This window comes from Ranitomeya variabilis, chromosome 1, assembly GCF_051348905.1.
Source record: "Ranitomeya variabilis isolate aRanVar5 chromosome 1, aRanVar5.hap1, whole genome shotgun sequence".
Taxonomy (NCBI): Eukaryota; Metazoa; Chordata; class Amphibia; order Anura; family Dendrobatidae; genus Ranitomeya; species Ranitomeya variabilis.
Window position 1 is genome coordinate 989,872,449 of NC_135232.1, and position 27,972 is coordinate 989,900,420.

Here is a 27,972-nt window from a genome sequence, read left to right on the forward strand (position 1 = left end):
TGCGTTTGGAGACCCCTGATGTGCCTAAACAGTGGAAACCCCTCAATTCTAACTTCAACACTAACCCCAACACACCCCTAACCCTAATCCCAACTGTAGCCATAACCCTAATCACAACCCTAACCCCAACACACCCCTAACCACAACCCTAACCCCAACACACCCGTAACCCTAAATCCAACCCTAACCCTAATCCTAACCCTAATCCCAACCCTACCCACAACTGTAACCCCAACACAACCCTAACCCTATCCTTAACCCTAACCACAAGCCTAATCTTAACCCTATTTTCAACCCTAGCCCTAATTCCAACCCTAAGGGTACCGTCTCACATAACGATTTACCAACGATCACGACCAGCGATACGACCTGGCCGTGATCGTTGGAAAGTCGTTGTGTGGTCGCTGGGGAGCTGTCACACAGACCGCTCTCCAGCGACCAACGATGCCAAGGTCCCGGGTAACCAGGGTAAACATCGGGTTACTAAGCGCAGGGCCGTGCTTAGTAACCCGATGTTTACCGAGGTTACCAGCGTAAAAGTAAAAAAAAAAAAAAACGTACATACTCACATTTCGGTGTCCTTCAGGTCCCTTGCCATCTGCTTCCCGCTCTGACTGAGTGCCGCCGTACAGTGGGAGCAGAGCGCAGCGGTGATGTCACTGCTGTGCTGTGCTCTCACTTTCCGGCCGGCAGACAGTCAGAGCGGGAAGCAGACGGCAAGGGACCTGAAGGACACCGAAATGTGAGTATGTAGGTTTTTTTTTTTTTAACTTTTACGCTGGTAACCACGGTAAACATCGGGTTACTAAGCGCGGCCCTGCGCTTAGTAACCCGATGTTTACCCTGGTTACAAGCGAACGCATCGCTGGATCGCTGTCACAACGATCCAGCGATGACAGCAGGAGATCCAGCTACGAAAGAAAGTTCCAAACGATCTGCTACGACGTACGATTCTCAGCAGGGTCCCTGATCGCTGCTGCGTGTCAGACACAGCGATATCGTATGGATATTGCTGGAACGTCACGGATCGTACCGTCGTACGATCAAAGTGCCACTGTGAGACGGTACCCTAACTCTAATTCCAACCCTAACCCTAAGGCTATGTGCCCACGTTGCGGATTCGTGTGAGATTTTTCCGCACGATTTTTTAAAAATCTGCAGGTAAAAGGCACTGCGTTTTACCTGCAGATTTACAGCAGATTTCCAGTGTTTTTTTTGTGCGGATTTCACCTGCGGATTCCTATTGAGGAACAGGTGTAAAACGCTGCGGAATCCGCACAAAAAATTGACATGCTGCAGAAAATACAATGCAGCGTTTCTGCACGGAATTTTCCGCACCATGGGCACAGTGGATTTGGTTTTCCATAGGTGTACATGGTACTGTAAACCTGATGGAAAACTGCAACGAATTCGCAGCGGCCAATCCGCAGCCAAATCCGCTGCGGATCCGCGGCCAAATCCGCTGCGGATCCGCGGCCAAATCCGCTGCGGATCCGCGGCCAAATCCGCACATGCCATAACCCTAACCCTACCCCTACCCGTAACCCTAACCCTACCCCTAACCCTACCCCTAGTTCTAACCCTAACCCTAGTTCTAACCCTAACCCTAGTGGAAAACGAAAAAAAAAAAAAAATATATTTTCTTTATTTTATTATTGTCCCTACCTATGGGGGTGATAAAGGGGGGGGGGGGTATTTATTATTTTTTTTATTTTGATCGCTGTGATAGAACCTACCACAGCGATCAAAATGTACCTGTAAGGAATCTGCCGGCTGGCAGATTCGTTGGGCGCACTAAGCATGCGCCCGCCATTTTCCAAGATGGCGGCGCCCAGCGAGGAGACGTCCGGACACCGGGATGATCGGTAAGTATGAAGGGGTGGTGGGGGGGTGGATTGGAGCACAGGGGGGGTGATCGGACCACAGGGGGGGTTTATTCAAACAAGGAGGGAGCGGGCAGGAGGACGGGGGAGCCGGCAGGCGGACGGAGGGGACCGGACCCCATAACGGAGCACTGGGGGGGCGATCGGTGGGTGTGGGGGGGGACATATTAGGTTTTCCAGCCATGGCCGATGTTATTGCAGCATCGGCCATGGCTGGATTGTAATATTTCACCAGTTTTTTAGGTGAAATATTACAAATCGCTCTGATTGGCAGTTTCACTTTCAACAGCCAATCAGAGCGATCGTAGCCACGGGGGGGTGAAGCCCCCCCCCTGGGCTGAAGCACCACTCCCCCTGTCTCTGCAGATCGGGTAAAATGGGAGTTAACCCCTTCACCCGATCTGCAGGGACGCGATCCCTCCATGACGCATACGCTGCGTCATAGGTCGGGAAGGCACAGACTTTCATGACGCAGCGTATGCGTCAAAGGTCGTGAAGGGGTTAAACAAAAAAAATATTGCGCCATTTTCCGATACTCGCAGTGTCTCCATTTTTCATGATCTCGGGTTGGGTGAGGGATTTTTTTTAGTGTGCCGAGCTGACATTTTTAATGATACCATTATAGTGCAGATATGATCTTTTGATCGCCGTTATTGCATTTTAATGCAATGTCATGGTGACCAAAAAAATATAATTCTGGCGTTTTACATTTTTTTCTCGCTACGCCGTTTAGCGATCAGGTTAATTTTTTTTTAATTGATAGATTGAGCAATTCTGAATGCGGCAATACCAAATATGTGTATGTTTGATTTTATTTTTATTGTTTTATTTTGAATGGGGTGAAAGGGGGGTGATTTGAACTTTTATATATTTTTTTTAATTTTTTTAATATTTTTGAAAATATTTTGTTTTTACTTTTGGCATGCTTCAATAGTCTCCATGGGAGTCTAGAAGTTGCCACAACCCGATCAGCTCTGCTACATAGAGGCGATGTTCAGATCGCCTCTATATAGTTGATTTACTGAGTTGCTATGAGCACCGACCACTGGGTGGTGCTCATAGCAAGCTGGCACTGACAACCATAGAGGTCTCCAGGAGACCTCAGGTTGTCATGCCAACACACCAGTAACCAGCAATCAGGTGACGGGGTCACCGATGTGCGTATTTCTGGCCTGATGGCCGGGAGCGTGATTGAAATGCTGCGGTCAGAGTTTGACAGCAGCATTTAACTGGTTAATAGCGGCGGGTGGATCGCAATTCCACCCATGGCTATTGCAAGCACATGTCAGCTGTTCAAAACAGCTGACTTGTCCCTGTGTAAGGAGTCTGGATTCCTTGTTTATCTGTGGTGTTTTATTGCCATTTTCCAAGATGGCATCTGCTGCCTCATGTGATCTGACTTCCCTGTCTTTATAAGCCTGGCTTGCTTCATTCTCCTTGCTTGTGTATTCTGCCTGAATCCCTGGCTTGTGCTGCAAGAGACTTCCCCTCTCCAGATTGTCTGGCTCCACCTATTCAGCTAACCTTCTCAGCTCTCAGAGGTTCTCCTGCATTTCTCTGCATTCTTCTCCTGCCTGCTGGGACATGTAAGCTCATCCTGTTACAGCTAAGCTTGTTTGATTTCCACTGCTGGTTTATTTGACTGTTTTGGACTTGAAGCTCTGCACTGCTTCTGGACTCATTGCTAATACTGCCAGCCCTGGTTTGAACTGTGTCTTATCATCTGCATTTCCTCAGAAAGTGCTATGCCCATAAGACTTTGCCTGCAGCAGAGCTGCAAACAAACTATTTCTAAGAAGGACCCAGTTTGCCGTCCACTTGAACTGTTGTGCACATGCTGCACCCACGTTTGTGCGTTTGAATATTGACTTTGCCTGCAGCCGAGCTGCAAGGAACTTATCCTGATTTCACCTTATTTGCTGTGTTTTGAACTTGCTCACACTTTGCACCAGTGTTTGTTTGAATAATACAGACATCACTATATTTGGTTCTGCTGTTTATTTGTCTCAAGCCAAGAGATTCCTGAGTGTTCCACTATAATTGTTACACCCTGGAAAGATGTGTTCTCACCACCGGAGCCCACATCAAAGGGAGGGAGACCGACATTGGCGTAAATGTACGCATGATGTTGGTAAGGGGTTAAGGAGATCCAAGAATTGATGAGGTAAGAATGGTTTGCCATTTGCCAGAATTTGGCCCATAAGCTGATATCCAGCATGTCAGGACAAGTTGCATAAGTCTTGAAAAAATCAGGGTCTACACTGTAAGTACTGAAAGAGAAAAAGGGATCGCAGCATTTAGAAGGCAGGCACAGGGAGGGATCCCCCTCTGCTCTCCGATCGGCATCCTTGCAATGTAATCGTGGGGTCCTGATCATTGCTATGGTGATCCGGATATCAACATGACCATATCTTGGTCACCAGGTTATGGCAAGTGCTTTAGAGCATGAGCAGAGCAAGATCCAAGGGGCTTGTGTCAGTGCAGCACTAGTAGTTATAAGCCATTGTAATGCTCCTCCATTGCAATGATTTATAACAACAATCAGGCTGCTTAAAGTCAAAGTCTCATAAGTGGAACAAAGTAAAAAAAAGTTAAAAAAATTGTATAAATATTTTTAAAAAATAAATTTTAAATAATTAAAAGATATATACAGTATACTGTACTGATAAATTTCTATTTATGTAAAAAAAGCACGTTTGGTATTATCGTGTCCAGCACGAGGTCCATAAAATTGTTCCACTAGTTAACCCCTTCAACAAACACCACAAAAAAATAAATAAAAAAACAGGGCAAAAAATGTTTCCTTATCATCATATTGCCGAACAAAAAATGTAATTAAACGCAATCAAAAAGATGAATGTAAATAAAATGGTATCACTGAAAGCGTCATCTTTTCCAGCAAAAAGCAAGCCACTACACAGCTCCATCAGTGGAAAAATAAAAAAGTTATAGCTGTCAGAACAAAGTGATGCAAAAATTATTATTTTTCTATAAAATTGTTTTTATTGTGAAAAGCGGCAAAACATAAAAGATAAATGTGGTATCTCTATAATATTACTGACCCAAAGAATACAGGTGCCTTATCAATTTTACTACATGTGGAAGAGCATAAAAAAATCCCTAAAAACAATTCCTAATTCCTGAATTGCTGTTTTTTATTCAGTCTGCCTCCCAATAAAATAGAAAGCAATAGAAAAGTCATGTGCCCTAAAATGGTACAAATAAAAATGTCAACTTGTCCCCCAAAAAACAAGCCCACACATGACTCTGTGGGCCAAAATATGGAAAAATATTGCGATGCGCAATAAAAAGTTGTTTGTCAGTGTGTGACAGCATCCAAGCATGAATAACTGCTATTGCTGTAATTGCAGTGACCTGAAGAATAAAGTCGTCTAATCACTTATACAGCACAAGGAATTGCGTGAAAAATAAAACAAAACAATTCTTCACCTGCTGTTGATTTTAAATTCTGCCTCCCAAAGATCGCAGTAAAGCTCAATTCTCATTTATCTTGTGCTTCGCGCTGAGCGCTTATACAGGGGTTTCAGTGTAAATCTCTGAAATATGTGCTTAAGAGGGAAGATTCCCTATAATGAGGCAGATGGAGTCACTCTGAATGCTGTCTAGTCTGGCAGTGGCCATCTTTTTAACCCCTTTCTGCCATTTGACGTACTATTCCATCCATGTGGGGTGGGCCCTAATTCCCAAGGATGGAATAGGACGTCCAGCGCGATCGGCCGTGCTCACAGGGGGAGCGCGGCCGATCATGGCTGGGTGTCAGCTGCCTATCGCAGCTGACATCCGGCACTATGTGCCAGGAGCGGTCACGGACCGCCCCCGGCACATTAACCCCAAGCACACCGCGATCAAACATGATCGCGGTGTGCCGGCGGTATAGGGAAGCATCGTGCAGGGAGGGGGCTCCCTGCGGGCTTCCCTGAGACCCCCGGAGCAACACGATGTGATCGCCTTGCTGCAAGGGTCTCTTACCTTCTATCCTTGCAGGCCCCGGATCCAAAATGGCCACGGGGCTGCATCCGGTCCTGCAGGGATTACTGCCGGGTGCAGACCAGGCTCTGGTAAGCCTGCAGCACTGGAACTCAGATCGGTGATCTGACAGAGTGCTGTGCAAACTGTCAGATCAGCGATCTGTGATGTCCCCCCCCTGGGACAAAGTAAAAAAGTTTAAAAAAAAATTTCCACATTTGTAAAAAAAAAAAAAAAAAAAAAAATCCTAAAGAAAAAAAAAATATTATTCCCATAAATACATTTCTTTCTAAATAAAAAAAAAATCAAACAATAAAAGTACACATATTTAGTATCGCCGAGTCCGTAACGACCCCACCTATTAAACTATATCACTAGTTAACCCCTTCAGTGAACACCGTAAAAAAAAAAAAAAACGGGGCAAAAAACGCTTTATTCTCATACCGCCAAACAAAAAGTGGAATAACACGCGATCAAAAAGACGGATATAAATAACCATGGTACCACTGAAAACATCATCTTGTCCTGCAAAAAATGAGCTGCCATACAGCATCATCAGCGAAAAAAAAAAAAAGTTATAGTCCTCAGAACAATGAGGTGCCAAAATTATTATTTTTTCTATAAAATAGTTTTTATCGTATAAAAGCGCCAAAACATAAAAAAAATGATATAAATGAGGTATTGCTGTAATCGCACTGACCCGAAGAATAAAACTGCTTTATCAATTTTACCAAACGCTGAACGGTATAAACGCCTCCCCCAAAAGAATTTCATGAATAGCTGTTTTTTTGTCATTCTGCCTCACAAAAATCGGAATAAAAAGCGATCAAAAAATCTCCCATGCCCGAACATGTTACCAATAAAAACATCAACTCGTCTCACAAAAAACAAGACCTCACATGACTCTGTAGACTCAAATATGGAAAAATTATAGCTCACAAAATATGGTAACGCAAAATATATTTTTTGCAATATTGCAATAAAAAGCGTCTTTCAGTGTGTGACGGCTGCCAATCATAAAAATCCGCTAAAAAAACCCACTATAAAAGTAAATCAAACCCCCCTTCATCACCCGCTTAGTTAGGGAAAAAATGTATTTATTTCCATTTTCGGGTTAGGGTTAGGGTTAGGGCTAGGGTTAGGGTTAGGTTTGGGGCTAAGGTTAGGGCTAGGGTTAGGGTTAGGTTTGGGGCTAGGGTTAAGGCTACAGTTAGGGTTGGGGCTAAAGTTAGGGTTAGGGTTGGGGCTAAAGTTAGGGTTAGCGTTTGGATTACATTTACGGTTGGGAATAGGGTTGGGATTAGGGTTAGGGGTGTGTCTGGGTTAGAAGTGTGGTTAGGGTTACAGTTGGGATTATGGTTAGGGTTGTGTTTGGATTAGGGTTTCAGTTATAATTGGGGGGTTTCCACTGTTTAGGCACCTCAGGGGCTCTCCAAACGCGACATGGCGTCCAATCTCAATTCCAGCCAATTCTGCGTTGAAAAAGTAAAACAGTGCTCCTTACCTTCCAAGCTCTCCCGTGCGCCCAAACGGGTTTACCCCAACATATGGGGTATTAGCGTACTCGGAACACATTGGAGAACAACTTTTGGGGTCCAATTTCTCCTGTTACCCTAGGGAAAATACAAAACTGGGGGCTAAAAAATATTTTTTTGTGGGAAAAAAAATATTTTTTATTTGCACGGCTCTGCGTTATAAACTGTAGTGAAACACTTGGGGGTTCAAAGCTCTCACAACAGATCTAGATGAGTTCCTTAGGGGGTCTACTTTCCAAAATGGTGTCACTTGTGTTTTTTTTTTTACTATTTAGGTACATTAGGGGCTCTGCAAACGCAATGTGACGCCTGCAGACCAATCCATCTAAGTCTGCATTCCAAATGTGCTCCATCCCTTCCGAGCCCTCCCATGTGCCCAAACGGTGGTTCCCACCCACATATGGGGTATCAGCGTACTCAGAACAAATTGTACAATAACTTTTGGGGTCCAATTTCTTCTCTTACCCTTGGGAAAATAAGAAATTGGGGGGCGAAAAGATAATTTTTGTGAAAAAATATGATTTTTTATTTTTACGGTTCTGCATTATAAACTTCTGTGAAGCACTTGGTGGGTTAAAGTGCTCACCACACCTCTAGATAAGTTCCTTAGGGGGTCTACTTTCCAAAATGGTGTCACTTGTGGGGGGTTTCAATGTTTAGGCACATCAGGGGCTTTCCAAACGCAACATGGCGTCCCATCTCAATTCCAGTCAATTTTGCATTGAAAAGTCAAATGGTGCTCCTTTGCTTCTGAGCTCTGTCATGCGCCCAAACAGTGGTTTCCCCCTACATATGGGGTATCGACGTACTCAGGACAAATTGTACAACATCTTTTGGGGTCCATTTTCTCCTATTACCCTTGGTAAAATAAAACAAATTGGAGCTGAAATACATTTTGTGTGAAAAAAAGTTAAATGTTCATTTATATTTAAACATTCCAAAAATTCCTGTGAAACACCTGAAGGGTTAATAAACTTCTTGAATGTGGTTTTGAGCACCTTGAGGGGTGAAGTTTTTAGAATGGTGTCACACTTGGGTATTTTCTATCATATAGACCCCTCAAAATGACTTCAAATGAGATGTGGTCCTTAAAAAAAAAATGGTGTTGTAAAAATGAGAAATTGCTGAAAAACTTTTAACCCTTATAACTCCCTAACAAAAAAAAATGTTGGTTCCAAAATTGTGCTGATGTAAAGTAGACATGTGGGAAATGTTACTTATTAAGTATTTTGTATGACATATCTCTGTGATTTAAGGGCATAAAAATTCAAAGTTGGAAAATTGCAAAATTTTCAAAATTTTCGCCAAATTTCTGTTTTTTTCACAAATAAGCACAGGTAATATCAAAGAAATTTTACCACTATCATGAAGTACAATATGTCATGAGAAAACAGTGTCAGAATAACCAGGATCCATTGAAGCGTTCCAGAGTTATAACCTCATAAAGGGACAGTGGTCAGAATTGTAAAAATTGGCCTGGTCATTAACGTGCAAACCACCCTTGGGGGTGAAGGGGTTAAGCATGCATAAAAAAATGGTCCTACACAGTTTTGTGCAAATCTAAAAAGAAGGGCACTGCTGAACAGAAGCCAGACGGAGTAAGAGTTACTCTGCTGCCCCATTATAGTGAATGAATTCCTCGGGAGTTTCATCTGAATCTTGTCACTCAGACACTTAGGCCGGCGTCACACTCAGCATATGTAAATACGGTCCGTTTTTTACAGCCGTAATACGCAGAAAAGTCCCCAAAATATTGATCCGTATGTCATCCGTAGGCAGGGTGTGTCAGCTTTTTTTGTGCATGGCATCCTCCGTATGTAATCCGTATGTCATCCATACTGCGATATTTTCTCGCAGGCTTGCAAAACTGACATCTAATGGATTTATGTGCTCAAATGTTCGGTAAAACATATATACAGTGTATATATATATATATATATATATATATATATATATATATATATATAATTGAGACACATATATATATATTCTGTATTTATATTTAATTCAGCGCGATATATGTGAAAAGCCGGTAATTCAATTGCCGGCTTTTCATTTCTCCTTCCCAAACCCGGCAGGATATGAGACATGGTTTACATACAGTAAACCATCTCATATCCCTTTTTTTTTTTTGCATATTCCACACTACTAATGTTAGTAGTGTGTATGTGCAAAATTTGGGCGCTGTAGCTTGTAAAATAAAGGGTTAAATCGCGGAAAAAATTGGCGTGGGCTCCCGCGCAATTTTCTCCACCAGAGTGGTAAAGCTAGTGACTGAGGGCAGATATTAATAGACTAGAGAGGGTCCATGGTTATTGGCCCCCCTGGCTACAAACATCTGCCCCCAGCCACCCCAGAAAAGGCACATCTGGAAGATGCGCCTATTCTGGCACTTGGCCACTCTCTTCCCACTCCCGTGTAGCGGTGGGATATGGGGTAATGAAGGATTAATGTCACCTTGCTATTGTAAGGTGACATTAAGCCAGATTAATAATGGAGAGGCGTCAATTATGACACCTATCCATTATTAATCCAATAGTACGAAATGATTAATAAAACACACACACATGATTACAAAGCATTTTAATGAAATAAAGACACATGTGGTTGTAATATTTTATTAGACTCTTAATCCACCTGAAGACCATCGTCCTGAAACAAAGTAAAAAAAACAAACAACAATATTCCATACCTTCCGTTGTTATGTCCCACGATGTAAATCCATCTGAAGGGGTTAAATCATTTTACAGCCAGGAGCTGTGCTAATGCACTTGCTCGTGCCTGTAAACCCCGGGTACTGAAAGGAAAGCTGGGTGACCTGTAGTTACCTTGAGTTGCGGTGAGGCGCCCTCCGCTCATATCCTGTCGGGTTTGGGAAGGAGAAATGAAAAGCCGGCAATTGAATTACCGGCTTTTCTCTAACACTGGTGCGTATTTCTCACAAGTCACACTGCTGGTCCGTGTGTAATCCGTATTTTTCTCACCCCCCATAGACTTTCATTGGCGATTTTTTTTTTTTTTTTTTTTTTTTTTTTTTTTTTTTTTTTTTTTGCGCAATACGGTGACAAACGCAGCATGCTGCGATTTTGTACGGCCGTACAAGACCGTATAATACGGATCAGTAAAATACGGCTGATAGGAGCTGGGACATAGGGAATCATGTGTTATGCGTATTTTACGGACGTAGTTTATGCGCTCATACGTCCGTTAAACTCACCAGTCTGACGCCGGCCTTAGATGGAAACACCGATGTAAGTGCTCAGTATAGAGCACAGGATCAACATGATCTGAAATGTTCTATAAAAGTTTTCCAATAAAAGCTTAATTTCAGTCCACAAAAATGGCAAGTCCCCACTCAGGTCTGTCACCTGTCAATGGAAATATAGGGGGCTTCCGTGTTACTACAAGTACAAAGGCTCTGGAAAAGTGCTACAAATCCTTGTCCTCCAAAAGAAATCCAGCAAACTCTGTGCTTGCAAATCCAATGCCCACTCACTTCTGAGCCCAAGTGTGCCTAAACCACATATAGCATCCACATGCTTGGCATTTTTGTAGCGATGTGAGCTGGCCTAATTTACCAGTTCATGTGTCCAGAAGCAAAAACTGGGCATAACGTATTAGGCACTACAACATACTAGGCACTACAATAACAGTTTGCAACTTGGGCTACTTTCACACTAGCGTCGCTTGCTGTATGTCGCAATGCGTCGTTTTGGAGAAAAAACGCATCCTGCAAAGTTGCCCGCAGGATGCGTTTTTTCTCCATAGGCTTGCATTAGTGACGCATTGCAACGTATGGCCACACGTTGCATCCGTCGTGCGACGGATGCGTCGTGTTTTGGCGGACCGTCGGCACAAAAAAAGTTACATGTAACGTTTTTTTGTGCGTCATGTCTGCCATTTCCGTAGTAGTAGTTTTTCCCCACATATGGGGTATTTATGCACTCAGAAGAAATTGCACAACAAGTGGTATGGTGCAATTTCTCCTATTACCGTTGTAAAAATTATTTTTTTTTACAAAAATAACTTTTTGCGGGAAAAATTAGATGAGTTTTTTATTTTCACAGCTCAATGCTATCAATTTCTGTGAGCCACCTGGGGGTTCAAGGTGCTCAACTGTTGTGAATTTACCTTTTGGCTCCCTCTAGTGGCTACTAGTGATTTGACTCTGGGTATGTCATTCATCCCTTGTATGCTCACCTGGGTCGTTAGGTCAGGGGTGTTGCTATATAAGCTCCCTGGACCTTCAGTTCAATGCCTGGCAACGTTGATATCAGAGCTAATCTGTAGTGCTCTTGTCTACTGATCCTGGTTCCTGATTAAGCTAAGTCTGCTCTCTTGCTTTTTGCTATTTGTTTTTGTTTGCATTTTTGTCCAGCTTGTACCTAATCTGTATCCTATCCTTGCTGGAAGCTCTAGGGAGGCTGGAGTTCTCCCCCCGGGCCGTTAGACGGTTCGGGGGTTCTTGAATCTCCAGTGTGGTTTTGTGATAGGGTTTTTGTTGACCATATAAGTTATCTTGCTACATTCTGCTATTAGTAAGTGGGCCTCTCTTTGCTAAACCTAGTTCATCTCTGTGTTTGTCATTTCCTCTTACCTCACCGTTATTATTTGTGGGGGGCTTGTATCCAACTTTTGGGGTCTTTTCTCTGGAGGCAAGAGAGGTCTTTGTTTTCCTCTTCTAGGGGTAGTTAGCTCTCCGGCTGGCGCGAGACATCTAGCGACCAACGTAGGCATGTTCCCCGGCTACTTCTAGTGTTGGCGTTAGGAGTAGATATATGGTCAACCCAGTTACCACTGCCCTATGAGCTGGATTTTTGTACTTCGCAGACTTGCTGATATCTCTGAGACCCTTGCCATTGGGGTCATAACAGTTTGCCAGGCCAGTATTAAATGTTAAATGCATTGCAGAAGCGGGATTATAAGAAAGAAAGTTCTGAGTTTTTTTTTCTCTCTCTCATTTTTTTTTTTCTTTTCCCCTTTACTTCTGAGTGGCTTGTGTTTGCTGCAGACATGAATGTCCAGACCTTGATTACAAGTGTGGACCAGCTTGCTGCTCGTGTGCAGGGCATACAAGATTATGTTACCAGAAATCCTATGTCAGAACCTAAGATACCGATTCCTGAACTGTTTTCCGGAGACCGATTTAAATTTAGAAATTTCAGGAATAATTGTAAATTGTTTTTGTCTCTGAGACCCTGTTCATCTGGAGACTCCGCTCAGCAAGTAAAAATTGTTATTTCTTTTTTACGGGGCGACCCTCAGGATTGGGCCTTCTCGCTGGCGCCAGGAGATCCGGCATTGGCTGACATTGATGCGTTTTTTCTGGCGCTTGGTTTGCTTTATGAGGAACCCAATCTTGAGATTCAGGCAGAAAAAGCCTTGCTGGCTATGTCTCAGGGCCAGGACGAGGCTGAAGTGTATTGCCAAAAATTTCGGAAATGGTCCGTGCTGACCCAGTGGAACGAGTGTGCATTGGCTGCAAATTTCAGAAATGGCCTTTCTGAAGCCATTAAGAATATGATGGTGGGTTTTCCCATTCCCACAAGTCTGAATGATTCTATGGCCCTGGCTATTCAAATCGACCGGCGGTTGCGGGAGCGCAAAACCGCAAATTCCCTCATGGTGTTGTCTGAACAGGCACCGGATTTAATGCAATGTGATAGAATCCTGACTAGAAATGAGCGGAAAATTCATAGACGCCAGAATGGCTTGTGTTACTACTGTGGTGATTCTACACATGTTATCTCAGCATGCTCTAAACGTCTTACTAAGGTTGTTAGTCCGGTCACCATTGGTAATTTGCAACCTAAGTTTATTCTATCTGTAACTTTGATTTGCTCACTGTCATCGTATCCTGTCATGGCGTTTGTGGACTCAGGTGCTGCCCTGAGCCTTATGGATCTGTCATTTGCCAAGCGCTGCGGATTTGTTCTTGAGCCATTGGAGAATCCTATCCCTCTTAGGGGTATTGATTCTACGCCATTGGCAAAAAATAAACCGCAGTTTTGGACACAGGTTACCATGTGCATGACTCCCGAACATCGGGAGGTAATACGTTTTCTTGTTCTGCATAAAATGCATGATTTGGTTGTTTTGGGTTTGCCATGGTTACAGACCCATAATCCAGTCTTGGACTGGAAGGCTATGTCAGTGTCAAGTTGGGGCTGCCATGGAATTCATGGAGATTCCCTGCCCTTGTCTATTGCTTCTTCTACGCCTTCGGAAGTTCCGGCGTATTTGTCTGATTATCAGGATGTCTTCAGCGAGTCTAAGTCCAGTGCACTGCCTCCTCATAGGGAATGTGACTGTGCAATAGATTTGATTCCTGGCAGTAAGTTTCCTAAGGGGAGACTGTTTAATCTGTCGGTACCTGAACATACCGCGATGCGTTCATATATCAAGGAGTCTCTTGAGAAGGGGCATATCCGTCCTTCTTCTTCCCCTCTTGGTGCGGGATTCTTTTTTGTGGCCAAAAAGGACGGATCTTTGAGGCCTTGTATTGACTATCGGCTTTTAAATAAGATCACTGTCAAATTTCAGTATCCTTTGCCGCTGTTGTCAGATTTGTTTGCCCGGATTAAAGGTGCCAAGTGGTTCACCAAGATAGACCTTCGTGGTGCGTACAACCTTGTGCGCATTAGGCAGGGCGATGAATGGAAAACCGCATTCAATACGCCCGAAGGTCATTTTGAGTACTTGGTGATGCCATTTGGGCTCTCTAATGCACCTTCAGTTTTTCAGTCCTTCATGCATGACATTTTCCGGAAGTATCTGGATAAATTTTTGATTGTTTATCTGGATGATATTCTGGTTTTTTCTGATGATTGGGACTCGCATGTGGAGCAGGTCAGGATGGTTTTTGAGATTTTGCGTGAAAATTCTTTGTTTGTTAAAGGGCTCAAAGTGTCTCTTTGGTGTACAGAAGGTTCCCTTTTTGGGGTTCATTTTTTCCCCTTCTGCTGTGGAGATGGATCCAGTCAAGGTCCGAGCTATTCATGATTGGACTCAACCCTCGTCAGTTAAGAGTCTTCAGAAATTCTTGGGTTTTGCTAACTTCTACCGTCGTTTTATCGCAAATTTCTCTAGCGTTGTTAAACCGCTGACGGATATGACCAAGAAAGGCTCTGATGTAGCTAACTGGGCTCCTGCTGCCGTGGAGGCTTTCCAGGAGTTGAAACGCCGGTTTACTTCGGCGCCTGTTTTGTGCCAGCCTGACGTCTCACTTCCCTTTCAGGTTGAGGTGGATGCTTCGGAGATTGGGGCAGGGGCCGTTTTGTCGCAGAGAGGCCCTGGTTGCTCTACTATGAGACCTTGTGCCTTCTTCTCTAGGAAGTTTTCGCCGGCAGAGCGAAATTATGATGTGGGCAATCGGGAGTTGTTGGCCATGAAGTGGGCATTTGAGGAGTGGCGTCATTGGCTCGAGGGTGCTAAGCATCGTGTGGTGGTCTTGACTGATCACAAAAATCTGATGTATCTCGAGTCTGCTAAACGCCTGAATCCTAGACAGGCCCGCTGGTCATTGTTTTTCTCCCGTTTTGACTTTGTGGTCTCGTATTTACCAGGTTCTAAGAATGTGAAGGCCGATGCTCTGTCTAGGAGCTTTGTGCCTGATGCTCCTGGAGTCGCTGAACCTGTGGGTATTCTTAAGGAAGGAGTTATCTTGTCTGCTATTTCTCCAGATCTGCGACGTGTGTTGCAGAGATTTCAGGCTGGTAGGCCTGACTCTTGTCCACCTGACAGATTGTTTGTGCCTGCTAAATGGACCAGCAGAGTCATTTCTGAGGTTCATTCCTCAGTGTTGGCAGGGCACCCGGGAATTTTTGGCACCAGAGATCTGGTGGCCAGGTCCTTTTGGAGGCCTTCCTTGTCAAGGGATGTGCGGTCATTTGTGCAGTCCTGTGGTACTTGTGCTCGAGCTAAGCCTTGCTGTTCTCGTGCCAGCGGGTTGCTCTTGCCCTTGCCTGTCCCGAAGAGACCTTGGACACACATCTCTATGGATTTCATTTCGGATCTTCCGGTGTCTCAGGGCATGTCTGTCATCTGGGTGATATGTGATCGTTTCTCCAAGATGGTCCATCTGGTTCCTTTGCCTAAGCTGCCTTCCTCTTCTGATCTGGTTCCTGTGTTCTTCCAGAACGTGGTTCGTTTGCACAGCATTCCTGAGAATATTGTGTCGGACAGAGGATCCCAGTTTGTTTCCAGGTTCTGGCGATCCTTTTGTGGTAGGATGGGCATTGATTTGTCGTTTTCGTCCGCTTTCCATCCCCAGACTAACGGACAAACGGAGCGAACTAATCAGACTCTGGAGGCTTATTTGAGGTGTTTTGTCTCTTCTGATCAGGATGATTGGGTGACCTTCTTGCCGTTGGCTGAATTTGCCCTTAATAATCAGGCTAGTTCCGCCACCTTGGTTTCGCCATTTTTCTGCAACTCTGGTTTCCATCCTCGTTTTTCCTCGGGACATGTGGAGCCTTCTGACTGTCCTGGGGTGGATTCCGTGGTGGATAGGTTGCAGCGGATCTGGAGTCATGTGGTGGACAACTTGAAGTTGTCACAGGAGAAGGCTCAGCGTTTTACCAACCGCCGCCGCGGTGTGGGTCCCCGACTTCGCGTTGGGGATTTGGTATGGCTGTCTTCTCGATTTGTTCCTATGAAGGTCTCCTCTCCCAAATTTTAAGCCTCGCTTCATTGGTCCTTACAAGATATTGGAAATCATTAATCCTGTATCCTTTCGCCTGGATCTTCCGGTGTCGTTTGCCATTCACAACGTATTTCATAGGTCCTTGTTGCGGCGGTACGTTGTGCCTGTGGTTCCTTCTGCTGAGCCTCCTGCTCCGGTGTTGGTTGAGGGCGAGTTGGAGTACGTGGTGGAGAAGATCTTAGATTCTCGTCTCTCCAGGCGGAGACTTCAGTACCTGGTCAAGTGGAAGGGCTATGGTCAGGAGGATAATTCCTGGGTGGTCGCCTCTGATGTGCATGCGGCCGATTTAGTTCGTGCCTTTCACGCCGCTCATCCTGATCGCCCTGGTGGTCTTGGTGAGGGTTCGGTGACCCCTCACTAAGGGGGGGGGGTACTGTTGTGAATTTACCTTTTGGCTCCCTCTAGTGGCTACTAGTGATTTGACTCTGGGTATGTCATTCATCCCTTGTATGCTCACCTGGGTCGTTAGGTCAGGGGTGTTGCTATATAAGCTCCCTGGACCTTCAGTTCAATGCCTGGCAACGTTGATATCAGAGCTAATCTGTAGTGCTCGAGTCTTGTCTACTGATCCTGGTTCCTGATTAAGCTAAGTCTGCTCTCTTGCTTTTTGCTATTTGTTTTTGTTTGCATTTTTGTCCAGCTTGTACCTAATCTGTATCCTATCCTTGCTGGAAGCTCTAGGGAGGCTGGAGTTCTCCCCCCGGGCCGTTAGACGGTTCGGGGGTTCTTGAATCTCCAGTGTGGTTTTGTGATAGGGTTTTTGTTGACCATATAAGTTATCTTGCTACATTCTGCTATTAGTAAGTGGGCCTCTCTTTGCTAAACCTAGTTCATCTCTGTGTTTGTCATTTCCTCTTACCTCACCGTTATTATTTGTGGGGGGCTTGTATCCAACTTTTGGGGTCTTTTCTCTGGAGGCAAGAGAGGTCTTTGTTTTCCTCTTCTAGGGGTAGTTAGCTCTCCGGCTGGCGCGAGACATCTAGCGACTAACGTAGGCATGTTCCCCGGCTACTTCTAGTGTTGGCGTTAGGAGTAGATATATGGTCAACCCAGTTACCACTGCCCTATGAGCTGGATTTTTGTACTTCGCAGACTTGCTGATATCTCTGAGACCCTCACCATTGGGGTCATAACACTCAACATACCTCTAAATAAGTTCCTTGAGGGGGTCTAGTTTCCAAAATGAGGTCACTTGTGGAGGGTTTGCACTGTTTAGGGGCCTAAACAATCCAATAATGATTCCAGCTAATTTTGTGTTCAAATAGTCAAATGATGCTCCTTCCCCTCCGAGCCCTGCCATGCGCCCAAACAGCAGTACTTTTCCCCCACATGTGAGGTATCGTCGTACTCAGATTGTTGTGAAATTGCACAACAATTTGAATGGTGCAAGTTCTCCTGTTACCTTTGTTAAAATAAAAAAATGGGGCTAAAATAATATTATTGTGGAAAAATGTGTTTTTTATTTTCACAACTCAACATTAGGCCAGTCTCACACGTCCAGATAATTCCGGTACCAGAAAAATCGGTACCGGAGTTATCCGTGTCCGTGTGCTCACGTGGCACATCAGTGTGCACTCGTGCGGCAGCCGTGTGCTGCCCTTGTGCCGACTGGGTACCACACGGACCGTGCAGGAGACAGCACTAGAGATAAGCGCTGTACCCTGCATCTGGTGCTGAAGCCACCATTCATTTCTTCTCTCCAGTAGCGTTCGCTGGAGAGAAGATATGAAAAATCTTTTTTTTTTTTTTTTGTTTCAAATAAAGATCCCTATCACCACCCCCTTCCACCCCCTGTGCGCCCGCCCGCTGGAAATAAAATACTCACCCGGCTCCCTTGCTGCTTCCTCTCAGCGCCGCAGCTTCTTCCTGTATGAGCGGTCACGTGGTACCGCTCATTACAGTGATGAATATGCGGCTCCACCCCTATGGGTGGGTATTTTATTTCCAGCTGGCGCACAGAGGGTGGGAGGGGGGTGCTGACAGGGATCTTTAGTTGAAACATAAAAAAAAAAAAAAATGATTTTTCATATCTTCTCTCCAGCGAACGCTGCTGGAGAGAAGAAATGAATGGCGCCTTCAGCACCACAAGCTGGGGGGACAGCGCTTACTGTAGCGCTGTCTCCTGCACAGCACACGGACGGCACACGGACAGCATCCATGTGCAGTACGTGTTTTACATGGACCAATTGACTTTAATGGGTCCGTGTGATACGTGCGCTCCCACGAACACTGACATGTCTCCGTGTTTTTCAAACGGACACACGGTCCGTGAAAACACGCTGACATGTGCAGAGACACATTGATTTTAATATGTCTACGTGAGTCAGTGTCTCCGGTACGAGTGGAAACTGTCACCACACGTACCGGAGCCACTGACGTGTGAAACCGGCCTTATAAACTTCTGTGAAGCACCTGGGGGTTCAAGATGCTCACTACACATCTAGACACCTCTTTGAGAGGTCTAGTTTCCAAAATGGGTTCACTTGTGGGGGCTTACCACTGCTTAGGCACATTAGATACTCTCCAAACAGGAAATGGTGTCCAATTTCGATTCCAGACAATTTTGGTTAAAAATGTCAAACTGTGCTTGCATTCCTATACCTGCCATTTGCCCAAGCAGTAGTTTTCTTCAACATATTGGGTATCGGCATGTTGAGGAGAAATTGCACAACAAACTTTGGGGTACATTTTCTCCTGTTTCACTTGTGAAAAGAAATAAATTTGTGAAAAAAAAGTTGATGTACAATAACAAATTGTATTGTGGTACCGTGTTAGCCAGAAAAATCGATGTGAATGCCCAATGATGACAGAATTATTCTAGGAGTGATACCTTTATTGGCTAACCAGAAAATGAAAAAAAATTAAATGTTAATCTTTTCCTTCCATATTGCACAAAATTCCTGTGAAGCACCTGAAGGGTTAGTACATTTATTGAATGAGGTGTTGACCAACTTGAGGGGTATTATTTTTAGAATGGTACCAATTTGGAGAATTTTCTGTCACATAGGACCCTCAAAGTCACTTCAAACAAACTTGGGGGGTGAAGGGGCTAACTAAGTACTGTGTCTTTCCATAATGCTGATAATAATGGAATGCTGATAATTTTTCTTCAGTAACCATATAAATATCTGTCTAAATTATCTAGAAACACTGTCTCTAAACTTTTGGCCACGGCGGGAAAATTCTGTGCAAAATCCTGTATACACTTGTTCTGCAGCCTGTGAGATCCTCTGTATTTTTTCATGTATGCATTTACTTGATTTCCTTTTATGAAACATATATTTGCTTTGATTTTGTTTTCCCCCATGAAGAGGCTCATATCTTCACAATATATGGTTGTTGTTCTAACTTGTATATCCGAAACCACTCATGTAGTTAGGAGTAATATGTATAGTCCTGTGCAAAACCCCTTGTACACTTGATTAGTATTTTGTGAATTTTCTTGCACTTTTTGATGCATGCACAATACATGCTTTGTATTTTTGAAAAACAGTCTTGATTTTTATTTAACTTATTCCCATCAAGGGACATCTATCTTTTTTTTTATTATATATGGTTGTTTCAAATTGCATCTTTGAAAAATTCAATAAAAACCATTGAAGTGAAAAATATACAAAATTATTTGTGTTTGAATTCTCACTGTATGGTGCTATGATAGATCCAAAGTGATAATTTATCATTTTCAATATATTGCCCTGAGCTGTGCAGGACCTTTGTTTTGATGCTAACAGGACTTTTCGTGGATGAGATTACCATGTGAAGCACTAAAGTTCCCATAGTTCCTATCTCCTGTCATAGACATTGCCTTTATTTATAGACACCTGCATGTCCAAGGTATAAAGTAGCGCTATAATCTTCACATACAACAATGATCTGTTACTGAGACGTAGCTCTGCTGTGCTGTTGATCGCTAGACATTTTCCCCCAGTGACAGAAAAGAAGGTCCAGAGAACATTGTTCGTAAGATAAATGATATATGCCCTACTGTATTACAGAGATGGAGATGGAAGAAATAACCTTGTACCCATGATTCTAGACATCCCACAAACACTAGATAGACACCAGGAGCAGGTCACGTAACCTCAAAGTAACTGGCTGACATAGGTACAACTTTCAGCTATAAGCAGAAGTTATTAGTAAGGGATAAAGAATTTTGCATGGTAGCCATTTGAAAATAATTTTTGGAAATCAGAAAACCATTTTTAATGACATTTTGGAAATGCAAAGTATATTTAGGTATTGCCTTGCCTATAAAAGAGCAGAAAGCTTAGAAAACATGTTGCATAAGACAATAAGAATACAATAATAAAAAGGCATGCTGTTTATGTCTAATCAGGTCAATCCTTTTTGTAACAGAGCTTAGTGTATCTGTTAGCACAGACTTAGAAAGGAACACTTACAAAACCTGTTTCTTAAGCACATCTTTCCAGACTTACACAACAATCAGTAACATACTCCGCAAGCACTGCATACAAAAATATATGAGAAAACAAAAAATATTATGGGGAGTATTGTGAAAAACACAAATTTCTGCTTGATTTTTTTCCCAGGTTTCATTCATATAGAGAAATAAATATTGTAATTGCACTGTATTCTTATATAATGTGTTCTTTGCTGTATAATTCTAAGTTGTGTCTTGCATTAGAGTTCAATACATTTTTCATTATTAAATATTAAACCTTTAAAATTGAGATATTAGAAGGTTTTCTGGTAAGAAAGATACATCCTGTATAGGAAGGGGATGTAATAGCAGAATAACCGGATATCTGAATAATGACTTCCTTGGAGTTTCCTCTTCTATCCACACCAGCTTTACTACCGTACGGTATTTTTCTGCTTCAGCAAATTAATGGCGCTATGGAATCCAGATGGTTCACCGTATGCTATTACTGAGTTGGCATTCCCTGTCTCAAAAAGTGGCAGCTCTTTGGCAATAGCTTGATGTCCAGCAAAGGCTGGACATTGCTTGCTAATTTTCAGATTGTACAAGTACCAACTGCCAAGGTTTTATGAGGTGCCAGGTGGTGTTATTATACTAATTCTATCATAGGAGCTGAAATTCTTAATGTGACAATAAGACATAAAAAAACGAAAGTAAAATGTTGGCCACCTGTAGACACCATTAGGTCAAATATAGGACGTTATTGCCCACTGTTTTAATGTTGGATGGATTTAGTATGTCTGATCAGGAACCAGGTTGTGCTAATGGTTTTCTACTTTGGCTCAAAAAGAATAGTTCAGTGTAGAGGAAACCCCACTAGAAAGTCCATATGCTCTAATAGAATTATCTGACATTTACATTTCAAAAAACTGTGAGTGCTTATAATTATTGGAACGATCATTAGATCAATCTCAAAATCTCGTAAAAGTATCAGGTTATCTCCAGCAAGCGTTACCTTATGTGTCTATTTTCTAGTTATCCCCAATGATCATGGTAGATCATTAATAGCATAAGCAGCCACAATTGACGATTTGACGAACCATATATCAAGAAGTACACATAGTTGTACTAGATAGGAATAGCCACCAATATGTGCTTCCCTATAAAACTACTTGCACTTGTGTTGAATCCCCTCAACCATTGCGCCATATTGTGGCTGCTACTGTTATTGTTATACCAACGCATGTGGTTCAAGATTGCCAATTTAACTTTTACGTCTTCATGGACAGCTGATCAAAAATTCGAGGATAGCCAATATTTTTTACAGACACAATGAAAAACTATAATAAATCATTAATATTATAAGTGATGTATGCCCATGACCAGACATGAAAACATTAGCTACACACACTGTGAACTATAAAATGGTAATAAATACAATCATCTTTAAAAGAATAGAGTGCATCAAATATTTTTATGTACAGACGAAAAAAAGTGCCCCATTTTTACAGACTGTCCAGGAATTTCTTGACAGTTGACAACCTGGATGTGAAATCAAGCTCTAAGACATGTGGAGACCAATGACCGTACAGTGGGAAAATCAAAAATAAATCATCTGTTTTTCCTTTACTGGAATATTGATCATAAATTTGGAAGTATCAAGATATGGCCATTCCAACAATATTAAGGGGTTGTCCATATACTTATAGATTAACCAATAGAACAAATTAAATGGTTTTAGGGGCACATATGTTTTTCTCAGGAAAGCATGCTTCACGTTGTACAAGTATGTTTGGATTCATAAAATTTCCCAAATTGTGCTAACAGTATATAAAATGTATGCATTATGTCATTATACTTTAAACATTTAACAACAATATGATGTTAATTAAGGAGATAAAGATGCCAAACTCAACACAGCACAAGATGTTGCTGTCTATTCAATGATTTTTTCACAATGATTTTGACCAATCAGCTATAACAAGAGGCCTGACAAAAATGATTGGCCAAGAGAAGCTTCACAGACAGGTAGTCTTTCAACCCCTTCCAGCCAGCAAACCATTTTGGGGTAGGCACAATTTTAGGAAATAAAGATGAAATAAATCCACCAAATTTCACAGCTAACACCATCTCAGATCATTCAACTTACATTTTGCTTGTGGTATGGTGGGAACTGACGATAGAAAAGCGATAATCCTTCTAATTGGTGGTTCTTACTAACCCTTGTAGTAACATGAACCTCCTAGCTTAATAATTATAGAGTATCACGTACCACATTGTGTGATTTTGAAAAACAACATATTTATATATGGATTGACACAACTCAGGTAGTATGGCTCGGTGGCCACTACGCAGAAGCAGACAATGAAGAGCATGCAGTTCTACACCAAAGGTCTGACCCCCACTGAAAGTGATAATAACACCTTCATGATAGGGGAAAACACCTTTACATATTCTCACTCCAAAAACTTACTTTAAAGCAAATTTTACTTGTTACATCACAGACATTGTAAGATTTCTATCATTTCAAAACATTCCATCATATTAATCCTCTGAATTCCCTTCAACAAGCTCTAGTCATTAGGAACGAGGATTATAATTAATTATAAAGCTGGTAACAATGCAATGACTGACTCCATGCAAAAGGTCTGCGGTGCTTAATATAGCAGCTTAAGATTCAGTAAGTGCTCTGGTAATGAAAGCTTTAATGAGTGGTGGATAATTGATGCCACCGTTTCATTTTCCTAATGCTGTCATTACTATTACTTTTTTTTTATTATTTTTATATAGTTTTACACAAATACATTTATCACTGTCTTTTGAAAAATAGAATTCATGCAGTAACTAGAACTACATAATATAAGACATTTTAATACATTTTAACTTAAACATATCATAGACCTGGATATCTAGGTGGCATCATACATGGCATTAGAATCAGCACAGTTTTATCAGGAAAAGCAATACTATCAGTCTTGGAATCCATCTAGACAGTTCACCAGATAAGATCAAGAACAATACTCTACTTACCTCAACTTCTTTGTTCTTTTCTCTGTTTTTTCCCATTGAACTTCTCCCATTACTAGCAGTTTCCCTTGCAGGAACTACAGAAATCTGTTGCAGGGGCATATTGCTGATATTGCAGGTAGCCAATTCCTGATTGGATGTTTGATACTTTCACTCCCCCTTGGTAGCCCACCTGTATAACAGCTCATATCCTTGATTTTCCAAGATTAGTTCTACGCACAAACAAATAAATAAAAAAATAGAAAATATCATTGGAAATGAATGTTTAGAAGGAATCCAGATCTTTTGCAAGCTAGAGACACAAAAAAAGCCATAATCCAGTTAGTTTTGCAAAAAGATGAACACGACAAGTTCTAGGTAATATGCTCTGTCATTCGAACACCCTTTCACTCCCCCAGGAGCAGTGTGCAATTCAATTTCTATGGTACCTAATAGCTGTCATGGAAACCAAGGAAACCTGGGTCTCACAGGCCATTATTAGCAAGTGCTTTCTCTAATGGCACAGACTTCCACATTTGCAGGGGCTGCCACTTCTGCTTTTGTTTCCCAGTTGATTCCCCGGGAGGCTACTAAGCACCCTGAGACACTGCATCATGCTGACTAGGTAAATAGGCAGAAGGCTGAACAGCTTAGTGCCCTATTTTGGAGCCAAATCTCTTCCTTGAAAAGCGCAGATAGCTTGCTGTGTCGTTCATGCATCTAATCTGCTTAGGTCAAAGGATCTGCCTTCAAGTGAAGAACAGCAGTGAGTGAATCAGGTGTAAAGAGGAGTACCACACCGGCAGCAGCAATGTGCTATTCTGAGGCTGATTGTTAAGCTCTAGCCACTCGCTGTATTGTGTGTATATGAGACATAATCAGCTGCTGCAGAACAGGCGAAACCAGCAGACACTGGAAACACACAGCCGTCCTCACACAGCCGTCCGCACTCCGGGCTTCCATACTATGCTAGCAAGCTATACACATTTCTAGAAGTGTGGCAATTACAGCACCAGCCTTATTATCACAGGAAGACATTCACTTTTAGCTTTCTGTCACGTTTATGACATTATCTAATGGCAGCGCTGATTAAAATGCTAATTTGTAAAGTGCCAACACTATATTCCTACAAAAAGACACCCACAGTGAGAAAAGGAGTAAGATTAATGTGAAACACGCTGATGAAAAGGGCACTAAGGAGAACGTCATGAGAAGGTAACTATGTGGCAACTCTGGGAAGGAAGACTTCTTAAACGATACGTTAAAATAAAATGAGATAAACGGGCACAAAGCATCATATGTTCACATCTGCCTAGATTTTATGTCGTTGTTCAGATGGAGTTGTCCCCAGAGTACCCTGGGTTCCCAACAATTGGTATCATTGCATCTAAGTGTTTTAGAGAAAAATTAAAATCCATAAGACATCTCCAGAGAGGGGACATATCACCCTCAAAAATGGGAAGAGAGGAAGAACTAATACTCATACCTCTGTTAAAGTAGAACTCCACATGGAACATATGGGATTAATTATAGCTGGGGAGGAAAAAAAACTAATTGTAACTGGGGAAGTGGGAGGAAGCTAAAACTTTAACATTCATTGAAGTAGGGACCTCCTGCAGTGACCAGGTAATTATAGCAGGAGATGCTATGAGAGCCAGACACTACGAGTGGAATCCATTTACACAGTCAGAGAAGTACACTTCAAAGGGATAGCGCTTCCTCCAATCAAAGCACATTTCTGAGACATTTTAGAGTCAGTGATATATATTGAAGTTTGTATCGATCCGATAGTTATGCAAGATATATTTTCAGCGGCATAGTCAAGGGACGAACATGATGCATTCACTCACATCACTGTAAGGCCATTCTAATTCATCCAACTTTATAAGGGGCCCATTGATGATGCTATCCAGTCCATGTTTCATCTCTATAGACAGGTAAAATTGTGATAAGATAAATGATGACTATATATATACAGCCTGGGACCCCCAGGAGTGAAGATATCCTGAAAGTTAGGGATCACATAAAAATCTAAAAGACCTAACACATCCAGCAATCAGCCCCCACAAGAGCTCACCTAGATGATATATGTGGCAAGCTAGTTTTAGCTAGTAGTTCTTTTTGTTATTGTATGGTTGGTAGCGACCGTACCAGTGTATATACACTTACAGACAAAATGGTAACAATGTTTTGAACTTTTGACTTTCAGGCTCCATTTCTCATGATCCACTACTGCTTCAAACGTGAAACTAAACTTACAGTTGTGCTCAAAAGTTTACATACCCGGCAGAATTTTTGCTTTCTTTGCCATTTTTTCAGAGAATATGAATGATAACACTAAAACTGATGACAAGTTGACAACCCAAAGCATCCAAATGACCCATTTCTTAATACCATGTATTGCCCCCTCTAACATCAATGACAGCTTGAAGTCTTTTGTGCTAGTTGTGGATAAGGTTCTTTATTTTCTCAGATGGTAAGGATGCCCACTCTTCTTGGCAAAAAATCTCCAGTTCCTGTAAATTCCTGGGCTGTCTAGCATGAATGCTTGAGATCTCCTCAGAGTGGCTCAATGATTCTGAGGTCAGGAGACTGAGATGGTCACTCCAGAACCTTCACTTTTCTTCTGCTGTAGCCAATGACAGGTCGAGTTGACCTTGTGTTTTCAATCTTTGTCATGTTGAAACTTCCAAGTACATGTCATGCGCAGTTTCTGAGCTGATGAATGCAAATTTGCCTCCAGTATTTGCTGATAACATGCTGCATTTATCTTTCCTTCAACTTTGACCAAGTTTCCTGTGCCTTTGTAGCTCACACATCCCCAAAACTTCAACAATCCACCTCCGTAATTTACAGTGGTAATGGTGTTCCTATCATCATAGACCTTGATGACCTCTCTCCAAATGTAACATATATGATTGTGGCCAAAAAGTTCAATTTTGATCTCATCACTCCAAATTACCTTGTTCCAAAAGTTTTGACTCAACCATGCAGCCCATTTTTCTTCAAGTGCCCCCTTATTAGGCATCTTGAAACAGCCACAAGGCTACTTTTCATAGAGTCCTGTATTTCATCCAATGTTATTTGTGTTTTTTTTTCTTTGCATCCCGAACAATTTTCCTGGAAGTTGTGGACACAATTTTTGTTGGTCTACCTCACCGTGGTTTTGATTTTACAGAGCCCCTGATTTTCCATTTGTTAATCACAGTTTGAATGCTGCTGACTGGTATTATCAATACTTTGGATAACTTTTTGCATCTCTTTCCTGTTTTATACAGTTCAACTACCTTTCCCGTAGATCCGTTGACAATTCTTTTGCTTTCCCCATGACTCACAATCCAGAAACATCAGTGGCTGAATGAAAAATTCAAGAGTCTGTCTGGATCCCAGAAACTCGCTCAGCTTTTATGCACACATACTGATTACAAGCAAACAGGTCACAGGTGAGATGTTACCTTTAGTAGCAATTCAAACCCATTTGTGTCAACTTCTGTGCATGTTATCAGACCAAAATCACCAGGGTATGCAAACGTTTGATCAGGCTCATTTGGATGTTTTGAGTTGTCATTATGATTTTAAAAGAGAAAACATATTAGTTTAGCAATAAATAGCTTCACCCAAATACTAACCATAAGCGGAGAAAAAGTTTTGGTGTAATCATTCATATATGGGGATAGGGGAAAATATGTGTAAGTGGGTTGAGAGCTGGCTCAGGGATAGGAAACAAAGGGTGGTTATTAATGGAGCACACTCGGACTGGGTTGCGGTTAGCAGTGGGGTACCACAGGGGTCAGTATTGGGCCCTCTTCTTTTTAACATATTTATTAATGACCTTGTAGGGGGCATTCAGAGTAGAATTTCAATATTTGCAGATGACACTAAACTCTGCAGGGTAATCAATACAGGGGAGGACAATTTTATATTACAGGATGATTTATGTAAACTAGAAGCTTGGGCTGATAAATGGCAAATGAGCTTTAATGGGGATAAATGTAAGGTCATGCACTTGGGTAGAAGTAATAAGATGTATAACTATGTGCTTAATTCTAAAACTCTGGGCAAAACCGTCAATGAAAAAGACCTGGGTATATGGGTGGATGACAAACTCATATTCAGTGGCCAGTGTCAGGCAGCTGCTACAAAGGCAAATAAAATAATGGGATGCATTATAAGAGGCATAGATGCTCATGAGGAGAACATAATTTTACCTCTATACAAGTCACTAGTTCGACCACACTTAGAATACTGTGCACAGTTCTGGTCTCCGGTGTATAAGAAAGACATAGCTGAACTGGAGCGGGTGCAGAGAAGAGCGACCAAGGTTATTAGAGGACTGGGGGGTCTGCAATACCAAGATAGGTTATTACACTTGGGGCTATTTAGTTTGGAAAAATGAAGACTAAGGGGTGATCTTATTTTAATGTATAAATATATGATGGGACAGTACAAAGACCTTTCTGATGATCTTTTTAATCA

The 27,972-nt window shown here is 42.3% G+C and overlaps 1 protein-coding gene across 2 annotated transcripts in view; it reads right to left on the reverse strand.

The window, feature by feature from the left end:
- MARCHF1 (membrane associated ring-CH-type finger 1) overlaps positions 1 to 24,435 on the reverse strand; it is a 555,399-nt gene extending 530,964 nt beyond the window's left edge. For both annotated transcript variants that reach the window (XM_077279451.1, XM_077279450.1), the window contains exon 1: positions 23,521 to 24,435. In XM_077279451.1, the coding sequence (XP_077135566.1) occupies positions 23,521 to 23,619 (99 nt within the window). In that variant the 5' untranslated portion in view covers positions 23,620 to 24,435. The remainder of the gene's footprint in view (positions 1 to 23,520) is intronic.
- Between the last annotated feature and the right edge of the window lie 3,537 nt (positions 24,436 to 27,972).